Below are 12073 nucleotides of genomic sequence, written 5' to 3'. Positions count from 1 at the left end.
TGAATCGCCCCTAGTAGCTGTTCCAATTCAATATAAAATCCAATAAACAAAAAGGGGCTGGTTTAGCACAGGGCGAAAGAGCTGGCTTTGAAGGCAGGCCAGCAGCACGGTTCAATTCCCGTACCAGCCTCCACGAACAGGCGCCGGAATAAGCAATTTTCATTTTCATTTCATTTGAAAACCCCTTTCAAGGGAGGATTTAAACTAATGTGGCAAGGGATGGAATCCGATGTAGGAAGTCGGAGGGAAGTAAAATGGGGCCAGAAACAAAATGCAGTAAGGGGGAAAGTGTAAGGCAGAGAAGCCATAGTCAAAAATCAAAAAGGGCAACAGGGTACAGTGACTGTGGAGAGTGTGAAAAGGGAGGTGGTCAATGCATGACTGAGGGTGTTGTACCAAAATGCACGCAAGATACGGAACAATAAAATGAGATTGTTGCGCACATTGAAATTGGCCGGTACGATGTTGTGGGCATCACAGAGACGTGGCTGCAAGGGGATCAGGGCTGGGATCTAAATGTAACAGGATATGTGTCCTATCGAAAGGACAGGCAGATAGGCAAAGGGGGCGGGGTTGCATTGTTAATAAGGAGTGAAGTTAAATCGATAGCAAGGAGCGATATAGGATCAGAAGGCAGAGAATCTCTGTGGGTAGAGTTGAGGAATTGCAAAGGTAAAAAGACCCCGATGGGAGTTATGTACAGGCCCCCTAGCAGTAGTCCGGATGTGGGGCAGCAAATAAATCAGGAGCTAGAAAAGGCTGTAAAAAAGGCAATATCACAATAATCATGGGGGACTTCAATATGCAGGTGGACTGGGAAAATCAGGTTGGTAGTGGATCCCAAGAAATGGAATTTGTGGAATGTCTAAGAGATGTTTTTTTGGAGCAGCTTGTGACAGAGCTGACTAGGGAACAGGCAATTCTGGATTTGGTGATGTGTAATGAGGCAGACTTGATTAGGGAACTTAAGGTGAAGGAACCCTTAGGGAGCAGTGACCACAATATGATAGAATTCACTCTGCAGTTTGAGAGGGAGAAGCTGCAATCAGATGTAACAGTATTACAATTAAATAAGGGGAACTACAAAGACTTGAGGGAGGAGCTGGCCAGAGTTGATTGGAGAAGGAACCTAGCAGGGAAGACAGTGGAACAGCAATGGCAGGATTTTGGGGGGGGGGGTTTCGGGAGGCACAGCAGAAATTCATCCCAAGGAGGATTTTATGTCATCATTGGCTACAGGAATAGTGCCAGAGGACTGGAGGACAGCAAATGTGGTCCCTTTGTTCAAAAAGGGGAGCAGAGACAACCCCGGCAACTATAGACCGGTGAGCCTCACGTCTGTCGTGGGTAAAGTCTTGGAGGGGATTATAAGAGACAAGATTTATAATCATCTAGATAGGAATAATATGATCAGGGATAGTCAGCATGGCTTTGTGAAGGGTAGGTCATGCCTTACAAACCTTATTGAGTTCTTTGAGAAGGTGACTGAACAGGTAGATGAGGGTAGAGCAGTTGATGTGGTGTATATGGATTTCAGCAAAGCGTTTGATAAGGTTCCCCATGGTAGGCTATTGCAGAAAATACGGAGGCTGGGGATTGAGGGTGATTTAGAGATGTGGATCAGAAATTGGCTAGCTGAAAGAAGACAGAGGGTGGTGGTTGATGGAAAATGTTCAGAATGGAGTACAGTCACAAGTGGAGTACCACAAGGATCTGTTCTGGGGCCGTTGCTGTTTGTCATTTTTATCAATGACCTAGAGGAAGGCGCAGAAGGGTGGGTGAGTAAATTTGCAGACGATACTAAAGTCGGTGGTGTTGTCGATAGTGTGGAAGGATGTAGCAGGTTACAGAGGGATATAGATAAGCTGCAGAGCTGGGCTGAGAGGTGGCAAATGGAGTTGAATGTAGAGAAGTGTGAGGTGATTCACTTTGGAAGGAATAACAGGAATGCGGAATATTTGGCTAATGGTAAAGTTCTTGAAAGTGTGGATGAGCAGAGGGATCTAGGTGTCCATGTACATAGATCCCTGAAAGTTGCCACCCAGGTTGATAGGGTTGTGAAGAAGGCCTATGGAGTGTTGGCCTTTATTGGTAGAGGGATTGAGTTCCGGAGTCAGGAGGTCATGTTGCAGCTATACAGAACTCTGGTACGGCCGCATTTGGAGTATTGCGTACAGTTCTGGTCACCGCATTATAGGAAGGACGTGGAGGCTTTGGAGCGGGTGCAAAAGAGATTTACCAGGATGTTGCCTGGTATGGAGGGAAAATCTTATGAGGAAAGGCTGATGGACTTGAGGTTGTTTTCGTTGGAGAGAAGAAGGTTAAGAGGAGACTTAATAGAGACATACAAAATGATCAGGGGGTTGGATAGGGTGGACAGTGAGAGCCTTCTCCCGCGGATGGAAATGGCTGGCACGAGGGGACATAACTTTAAACTGAGGGGTAATAGATATAGGACAGAGGTCAGAGGTAGGTTCTTTACGCAAAGAGTAGTGAGGCCGTGGAATGCCCTACCTGCTACAGTAGTGAACTCGCCAACATTGAGGGCATTTAAAAGTTTATTGGATAAACATATGGATGATAATGGCATAGTGTAGGTTAGATGGTTTTTGTTTCGGTGCAACATCGAGGGCCGAAGGGCCTGTACTGCGCTGTATTGTTCTATGTTCTATGTTCTATGAGGAGGAAACATGCTAAGGGGAGGACAAGGCATCCATGGCTGACGAGGGATGTCAAGGACAGCATAAAGGCTAAAGAAAAAACATACAAAGTGGCGAGAAATAGGGGGAAACCAGACGATTGGGAAGCCTTTAAAAGCGAGCAGAGGACAACTAAGAAAGTCAGAAGCGGGGAGAAGATGAAGTACGAGTGCAAGCTAGCTCGTAATATAAAGGAAGATAGGAAGAGATTTTTTTCAATATATAAAAGGTAAGAGAGAGGCAAAAATAGACATTGGACCACTGGAAATGTGGCTGGAGAAGTAATAATAGGAAACATATGGCAGACAAACTGAATAGTTACTTTGCATCAGTCTTCACGGTGGAAGATACCAGTGGGATGCCAGAGCTCCAGGAGAACCAGGGGGAAGAGGTGAGTGCAGTGACCATTACTCAGGAGAAGATTCTGGGGAAACTGAAAGATCTGAAGGTGGATACGTCACCTGGACCGGATGGACTACACCCCAGGGTTCTAAAAGAGATAGCGGAGGAGATTGTGGAGGCATTAGTGATGATCTTTCAGGAATCACTGGAGGCAGGAAGGGTCCCAGAGGACTGGAAAGTGGCTAATGTAACACCGCTGTTTAAGAAGGGAGGGAGGCAGAAGATGGGAAATTATAGGCCGGTTAGCCTGACTTCGGTCATTGGTCAGATTTTAGAGTCTGTTATTAAAGATGAGATCGCGAAGCACATGGAAGTGCCCAGTCCATCACACAAACCTGCCTCCCATCCATTAACTCCATTTACACCTCCCGCTGCCTGGGGAAAGCGGGCAGCATAATCAAAGACCCCTCCCACCCGGCTTACTCACTCTTCCAACTTATTCCATCGGGCAGGAGATACAGAAGTCTGAGAACACGTACGAACAGACTCAAAAACAGCTTCTTCCCCGCTGTCACCAGACTCCTAAATGACCCTCGTATGGACTGACCTCATTAACACTACACCCTGTATGCTTTATCCGATGCTGGTGTTATGTAGTTACATTATATACCTTGTGTTTCCCTATTATGTAATTTATTTTATTCCCTTTTCTTCTCATGTACTTAATGATCTGTTGAGCTGCTCGCAGAAAAATACTTTTCACTGCACCTCGGTACACGTGACAATAAACAAATCCAATCCAATCCAATCGAAGTGCACGGTAAAATAGGACTGAGTCAGCACGGCTTTGTCAAAGGGAGGTCGTGTCTGACAAATCTGTTAGAGTTCTTTGAGGAGGTACCAAGGAAGTTAGACAAAGGAGAACCAGTGGATGTGATTTATTTAGATTTCAATAAGGCCTTTGACAAGGTGCCGCATAGGAGACTGTTAAATAAGTTAAAAGCCCATGGTGTTCAGGGTAAGATCCTGGCCTGGAAAGAGGATTGGCTGACTGGCAGACGGCAAAGGGGTCTTTTTCAGGATGGCAGCCGGTGACTAGTGGTGTGCCTCAGGGGTCTGTGCTGGGAGTACAACTTTTCACAATATACATTAATGATCTGGAAGGTACTGAAGGCAATGTTACTAAGTTTGCAGATGATACAAAGATCTGTAGAGGGACAGGTAGTATTGAGGAAGCAAGGGGGCTGCAGAAGGACTTGGACAAGCTAGGAGAGCGGGCAAAGAAGTGGCAGATGGAAGACAATGTGGAAAAGTGTGAGGTTCTGCACTTTGGAAGGAGGAATTTAGGCATGGGCTATTTTCTAAATGGGGAAATGCTTCGGAAAGCAGAACAAAGGGACTTGGGAGTCCTTGTTCACAATTCTCTTAAGGTTAATGTGCAGGTTCAGTTGGCAGTTAAGAAGGCAAATGCAATGTTAGCATTCACGTCGAGAGGGCTGGAATACAAGACCAGGGATGTACTTCTGAGGCTGTATAAGGCTCTGGTCAGACCCCATTTGGAGTATTGTGAGCAATTTTGGGCCCCATATCTAAGGAAGGATGTGCTGGCCTTGGAAAGGGTCCAGAGGAGGTTCACAAGAATGATCCCTGGAATGAAGAGCTTGTCGTGTGAGGAACGTTTGAGGACTCTGGATCTGTACTCGTTGGAGTTTAGAAGGTTGAGAGGGGATCTTATTGAAACTTACAGGATACTGCGAGGCCAGATAGAATGGACATGGAGAGGATGTTTCCACTTGTCGGAAAAACTAGAACCAGAGGACAATCTCAGACTAAAGGGACGATCCTTTAAAACAGAGATGAGGAGGAATTTCTTCAGCCAGAGGGTGGTGAATCTGTGGAACCCTTTGCCGCAGAAGGCTGTGGAGGCCAATTCACTGAGTGTCTTTAAGACAGAGATAGATAGGTTCTTGATTAATAAGGGGATCAGGGGTTATGGGGAGAAGGCAGGAGAATGGGGATGAGAAAATATCAGCCAAGATTGAATGGTGGAGCAGACTCGATGGGCCGAGTGGCCTAATTCACCTCCTATGTCTTATGGTCTAAGGGCATGGCTGAGCACACTGTAATCTCACTTGAATGGGACTGGTCCTTTTCCTGAAATTCTGATTCAGTTTCAACCAGTAGATGCAAAACTCCTTGCGGAAAGCAGCTCTATGTTTGAAGTTACCAAGGCAGTTTGCCACACCCAATGTACTTTCAGTTCACTGGAACAGATTTAAAATAAAAACAGAGAAACAGGGAAACACTGATTTTTCTTCTTCAGTCTAAACCAACAAACCAAAACTGAAACCCAAAACACTGAATCCCGTACTCACCTGACAGCCACAGCCAAGCTCCACCCACAAATGACATCACTGAAGCTGTGCGACAAGCCATGTGATAAGACAAGACCTTTCTTAAAGGTACAGAAGAAACAGGACTTTGAGACACTGGGTGGTATCAGAGCTTAAACACCCGTGGCCTTGGGTTCTAGTTCTGACAGTGGTGTTATGTTCTGTGTTGTGGCTGAAGTGCAGATACACTCAGAACATCTAGTTCTTTGACTAGAAAGATGATTTATTGACAAGATTTACAAGAAAGATAACTAACAAACTATGGTATAAAAAAGCAACGAATAAATGAATTCAGTGAATTCTCCTGGAGCTACTTCTAGTGCGAGCAGCCTCTTGTACGACTTACTACTAACTGCCGGATATCTTGAGATATAGGGGGAAACACATAGAGACTTATAAAATTCTAACAGGACTAGACAGGGTAGATGCAGGGAAGATGTTACCAATGATGGGTGTGTCCAGAACCAGGGGTCACAGTCTGAGGATTCGGGGTAAACCATTTCGGACAGAGATAAGGAGACATTTCTTCACCCAAAGAGTGGTGAGCCTGTGGAATTCATTACCACAGGAAGTAGTTGATGCTAAAACATTGAATATATTCAAGAGGCGGCTGGATATAGCAGTTGGGGAGAAGGGGATCAAAGGCTATGGGGAGAAAGCAGGATTAGACTATTGAGTTGGATGATCAGCCATGATAGTGATGAATGGCGGAGCAGGCTCGAAGGGCCAAAAGGCCTCCTCCTGCTCCTATCTTCTATGTATCTCTATCGCCACCAGCTGGTTGGAGGTCACTTTGATAACTATGTACATTGATAAACAACTATATGCAAAACTGTGCACAGAAATATCACCAGAAGTGGGGCTTGAGTTTCTCCTTGCAGCTGATTGTAAGCATCCTATTTGCCTTAAATGAATCCGCAGTGACATTCTTGGAGTCAGCAGTGGGCTGATCTTTCCAGTGAATGTCCCGGAAATCTGAAACATCAATACTTGAATTTTAAATTATTTTCCTGGGAAGTGCTTTTAAAATGTTTTATTTCATGTGTACATCGCTGGTAAGGTCGGAATATGTTTCCCATTTGACACCCACCTCTACTGCTCGTACCCACACCTCAACCCCACACCCACAGGTGCCTGACCTTCACTCCTGAGTTCCTGAACCCTCCCACCCCCAAGTGCCTGAATCCCATTGCCCCAAATTCTAACCAGTTGCAAACTTACCTTCCCCCTGGCGGGAAGGTGGCAGGACCTTTACACTCACCTGACTTATGGCAGCCGGTGACACAAAAAACAGACCAAGGTCTTTTTGCATCCAACTCTGAAACCTTCAACTGAAGGCTCCAGGAATTCACTGCCCTGCACTGTTCTCGCCCGGCCTGACTCGCAAGGGTAGGTGCGCGGGGGCGGAAAGCAGAGTGGCAATCCAATGCTGCTTGCCACTCCAAGGAAGTTCAAGCCAACTAATATGTTTTAATGGAAGCACGGTGGCACAGTGGTTAGCACTGCTGCCTCACAGCGCCAGGGCCTGATTCTGATCTCGTGTGCCTGTTGTGTGGAGTTTGTACATTCTCCCTGTGTCTGAATGGATTTCCTCCATCAAGTCTGTACTGACCCTTTGAAAGACCACCCTACCTAGGCCAAATCCCACGCCCTATCCCCATAACTCCACCATAAGGGGCAATTTAGAATGGCCAATCTACCTAACCTGCACATCTTTAGGCTATGGGAGGAAACCGGAGCACCTGGCGGAAACCCACGCAGACACGGGGAGAATGTATAAACTCCGCACAAACAGTGACCTAAGGTCGGAATTGAACCTGGGTCCCTGGTGCTGTGAGGCAGCAGTGCTAATCACTGTGTCACCGGCAGCATTCATTGCCCATTGCTTTGAAAAGGAGCTGCTGAACTTCCTTCTTGAACTGCAGTCCACTCTTTCCTATACCAGAGGGCAGTTAAGAATCAATCACTTTGTTCTGGGACTGGAGTCACATCTAAGTGAAACGAGGTAAGGACAGCAGATTTCTTTCCCAATGGGATTTTATGACAATCAGTGATAGCTACTGAGAGTAACTTTCATTTCCTTTAATGATATTAAACTCCATCAGTTACCGTGGAAGGATTTGAACCCTTGCCCACAGACCATCCCCATGGGCCTCTAGGTCACTACTCCAGTTACGTTATAATAATAATCTATAAATAATCTTTGTCACAAGTAGGCTTATATTAACACTGCAATGAAGTTACTGTGAAAAGCCCCTAGTCGCCACACTCTGGCGCCTGTTCGGGTACACAGAGGAATAATTCAGAATGTCCAATTCACATAACAAGCACGTCTTTCAGGACTTGTCGGGGGAAACCGGAGAACCCGGAGAAAACACACGGAGACACGGGGAGAACATGCAGACTCGCATAGACAGTGACCCAAGTCGGGAATTGAACCTGGGGCCCTGGAGCTGTGAGGCAACAGTGCTAACCACTGTGCTACCTTGTCGCTCAGTGCCACTTAACCACCATCTTCTCCTTGGAGTGTCTTTGTGAGGATGCAGACAAGATTTACTCGAATGGTTCCAGGGATTCAGGGATTCCAGTACATGGTTAAATTGAAGAAGCTGGGGTTGTTCTCCTTGAACCAAAGTAGATTGCAGGGAGATCTGATAGATCGACAAGGCAGCACGGTAGCATAGTGGTTAGCACAATTGCTTCACAGCTCCAGGGTCCCAGGTTCGATTCTGGCTTGGGTCACTGTCTGTGCGGAGTCTGCACATCCTGTGTCTGCGTGGTTTTCCTCCGGGTGCTCCAGTTTCCTCCCACAGTCCAAAGATGTGCAGGTTAGGTGGATTGGACTAAATAAATTGCCCTTAGTGTCCAAAATTGCCCTTAGTGTTGGGTGGGGTTACTGGGTTATGGGGATAGGGTGGAGGTGTTGACCTTGGGTAGGGTGCTCTTTCCAAGAGCCGGTGCAGACTCGATGGGCCGAATGGCCTCCTTCTGCACTGTAAATTCTATGATAAATTCTATGAAAGGCGAGGACAGGTTTCCAGAAGGCAGAAATGGGAAAGTGGTTTCCACAAGCTGATCCGACACTGATTAGGAGTGTCCAATTTTCAGTTTTGGACAAGAAATTGATGAAGAAATGTTTTACGCAATGAGTGGTAACAGCCAGGAACTCGCTGCCTGTAAGGGTGGTGGAAGCTGAGATAATTGATGATTTTAAAAGGAAATTGGATCGACACTTGAGAGAAATAAACTTGAAGAGTTGCGGGGAAAGTGTGGAGAGTGGGTCTGACTGGATTGCAGGAATCCTGCGTGGATTCAATGGGCCACATGCCCTGTGGTAGAACTTTGCGACACAAAATCATATACCTGAATATCTCGGAATGAATACATTGAATTTCAACTCAGTCCTACATTTGTCAGGAAAAATCCCCAATTAAAATATCAACACATTTCATTGTTTCCATTTGTTCTTCAGTTGCTTCCAGCAGGATCCCATTGTAGGTCACTCAGGGGAGAATGTGACTTGCAGGAGACCTGCACTGGCACCTCTTCAGACTGCCCGGAAAATACCTATCTGAAAGACGGCTACACATGCAGCAAAGGAAGTTTATTCTGCGGCAATGGGATCTGCCAGTCAGCGGATGACCAGTGCAAGGATATTTGGGGTCCCAGTGAGTACAAGTTTCCAGAATGTTCCAACCTGTTACAACAGTTACACTCACACACAGTTACGCTTCATCAAATGTGTGGTTTTTTTTTCATTCGTATTGGCGCCACACTACCAGAAGTATGTGGAGGCTTTAGAGAGGGTGCAGAAAAGATTTGCCTGGTATGGAGGGCATTAGCTATGAGGAGCGGTTGAATAAACTCGGTTTGTTCTCACTGGAACGAAGGAGGTTGAGAGGAGACCTGATAGAGGTATACAAAATTATGAGGGGCATAGACAGAGTGGATAGTCAGAGGCTTTTCCCCAGGGTAGAGGGGTCAATTACTAGGGGGCAGGTTTAAGGTGCGAGGGGCAAGGTTTAGAGGAGATGTACGAGGTAAGTTTTTTACACAGAGGGTAGTGGGTGCCTGGAACTCGCTGCCGGAGGAGGTGTTGGAAGCAGGGACGATAGTGACGTTTAAGGGGTGTCTTGACAAATACATGAATAGGATGGGAATAGAGGGATACGGACCCCAGAAGTGTAGAATATTTTACGTTCGATGAGCAGCATGATCGGCGCAGGCTTGGAGGGCCGAAGGGTCTGTTCCTGTGCTGTACATTTCTTTGATGTGGCGATGCCGGTGTTGGACTGGGGTGAGCACAGTACAAAGTCTTACAACACCAGGTTTTAAAGTCCAACAGGTTTGTTTCAAACACTAGCTTTCGGAGCACTGCTCCTTCCTCAGGTGAATGAAGAGGTATGTTCCAGAAACATATCTAGAAAGAGTCAAAGATGCAAGACCTTTGGACCCACGGTGAAGAATCACTGAAACGACTCCACGATGACATCAATAAGTTCGATCCCACCATCAGACTCACCATGGATTACTCTCCAAAATCAGTTGCATTCTTGGACACACTCGTCTCCATCAAGGACGGTCACCTCAGCACTTTGCTTTACCGCAAGCCCACGGATAACCTCACGATGCTCCACTTCTCCAGCTTCCACCCTAAACACATTAAAGAAGTCATCCCCTATGGACAAGCCCTCCGTATACACAGGATCTGCTCAGACGAGGAGGAGCGTAACAGACATCTACAGACGTTGAAAGATGCCCTCGTACGAACGGGATATGGCGCTCGACTCATCGATCGACAGTTCCAACACGCCACAGCAAAAAACCGCATCGACCTCCTCAGAAGACAAACATGGGACACAACCGACAGAATACCCTTCGTCGTCCAGTACTTCCCCGGAGCGGAGAAACTACGACATCTTCTTTACAGCCTTCAACACGTCATTGATGAAGATGAACATCTTGCCAAGGCCATCCCCACACCCCCACTACTTGCCTTCAAACAACCGCGCAACCTCAAACGAACCATTGTTTGCAGTAAACTACCCAGTCTTCAGAACAGTGACCACGACACTACACAACCCTGCCATGGCAATCTCTGCAAGACGTACCAGATCATTGACATGGCTACCACTATTACACATGAGAACACCACCCGCTAGGTACGCGGTACATAGTCGTGCGACTCGGCCAACGTTGTCTACTTCATAAGCTGCAGGAAAGGATGGCCCAAATCATGTACACTGGCGAGACCATGCAGACCCTGCGACAACAGATGAACGGACATCGCGCGACAATCGCCAGGCAGGAATGGTCCCTTCCAGTCGGGGACCACTTCAGCAGCCAAGGGCATTCAGCCTCTGATCTCCGGGTAAGCGTTCTCCAAGGCGGCCTTCAGGATGCACAACAACGCAAAATTGCCGAGCAGAAACTTATAGCCAAGTTCCGCACACATGACTACGGCCTGAACAGGTCCTTGGATTCATGTCTCATTACATTCATCCCTCACCATCTGGCCTGGGCTTGCGAAATCCTACCAACTGTCCTGGCTTGAGACAATTCACACCTCCTGAACCTGGGGTTACCCCATCTCTGGAGCTGTAAAGACTTAATTACCTGCAAATGCACGCATTCAAAGCATTGTCTTGCATCTTTGACTTTGTCTATATATATATGTTTCTGGAACAAACCTTTTCATTCACCTGAGGAAGGAGCAGTGCTCCGAAAGCTAGTGTTTGAAACAAACCTGTTGGACTTTAACCTGGTGTTGTAAAACTGCTTATTGTACTTTTTTTTGCTCTACCTCACCTTCCTTCTCAAACACATTCTTCAAATCAGACCTCACAGACCAAGCTTTTACCCTCACAATCCCCGAATGGCTCAGGGTCTTTTGTATTGTAATGTGTGGGTTGTCTGCCAAGCGCCTGGGTCGATGTACGATCAAAATGTCAATTGTTGTTGCTGTTCTCATCATCAATTCTGGTTCCATTTCAGGTTTTCTGTAACTGACATTCTCACAAACACCATTCCCTTCTGACAAGGGCCAGGGTGGCAACGAGACGCTTCTGAATCATCAAGTCTTATGATTGTGTGGAATCTTTGTAATGCTCTCATTTTCTCTCTGATAGGAGCAGTGTCTGCTGAAAACATTTGTTATAAAATTACGAATAACCAAGGAAATGAGTTTGGACACTGTGGCAAGGATAAGAATGATCAATACATAAAGTGCACTCCTGAGTGAGTTTGTCTGGAAAATCCAGCTTATTTAGTATTGTTAGCACAAATCTTACACTGAGTGTCATTGAAAAGATTTGCTGTTTCATTTCATTATGAATTAATAATCATGTGATGAGGTTTAATGCAGAGAATACAGATATAATTGGTCACAAAATCAAAGCAAATCAAACTTACAACATGAGGTCTTCACTAATGACGCATTGATGATATTGCTGTTGGCCTAACAAAACAGCTCAAATAGTTCTGAGGGCAGCAGGGTAGCACAGCTCCAGGGTCCCAGGTTCGATTCCCGCTTGGGTCACTGTCTGTGTGGAGTCTGCACGTTCTTCCCGTGTCTGCGTGGGTTTCCTCCGGGTGCTCCGGTTTCCTCAAGTCCCGAAAGACGTGCTGTTAGGTAATTTG

The 12073-nt window shown here is 46.3% G+C and overlaps 1 protein-coding gene across 2 annotated transcripts in view; it reads left to right on the top strand.

Annotated features, from left to right (window-relative positions):
* The window catches only part of LOC140409647 (disintegrin and metalloproteinase domain-containing protein 12-like), a 1449600-nt gene that overhangs the window by 878689 nt on the left and 558838 nt on the right, over positions 1-12073 (top strand). For both annotated transcript variants that reach the window (XM_072497981.1, XM_072497982.1), the window contains exons 14-15: positions 8907-9102; positions 11563-11671. In XM_072497981.1, the coding sequence (XP_072354082.1) occupies positions 8907-9102; positions 11563-11671 (305 nt within the window). The remainder of the gene's footprint in view (positions 1-8906; positions 9103-11562; positions 11672-12073) is intronic.

Source organism: Scyliorhinus torazame, chromosome 3 (genome assembly GCF_047496885.1).
Source record: "Scyliorhinus torazame isolate Kashiwa2021f chromosome 3, sScyTor2.1, whole genome shotgun sequence".
NCBI lineage: Eukaryota > Metazoa > Chordata > Chondrichthyes > Carcharhiniformes > Scyliorhinidae > Scyliorhinus > Scyliorhinus torazame.
This window is presented reverse-complemented; position numbering and strand designations above follow the sequence as displayed.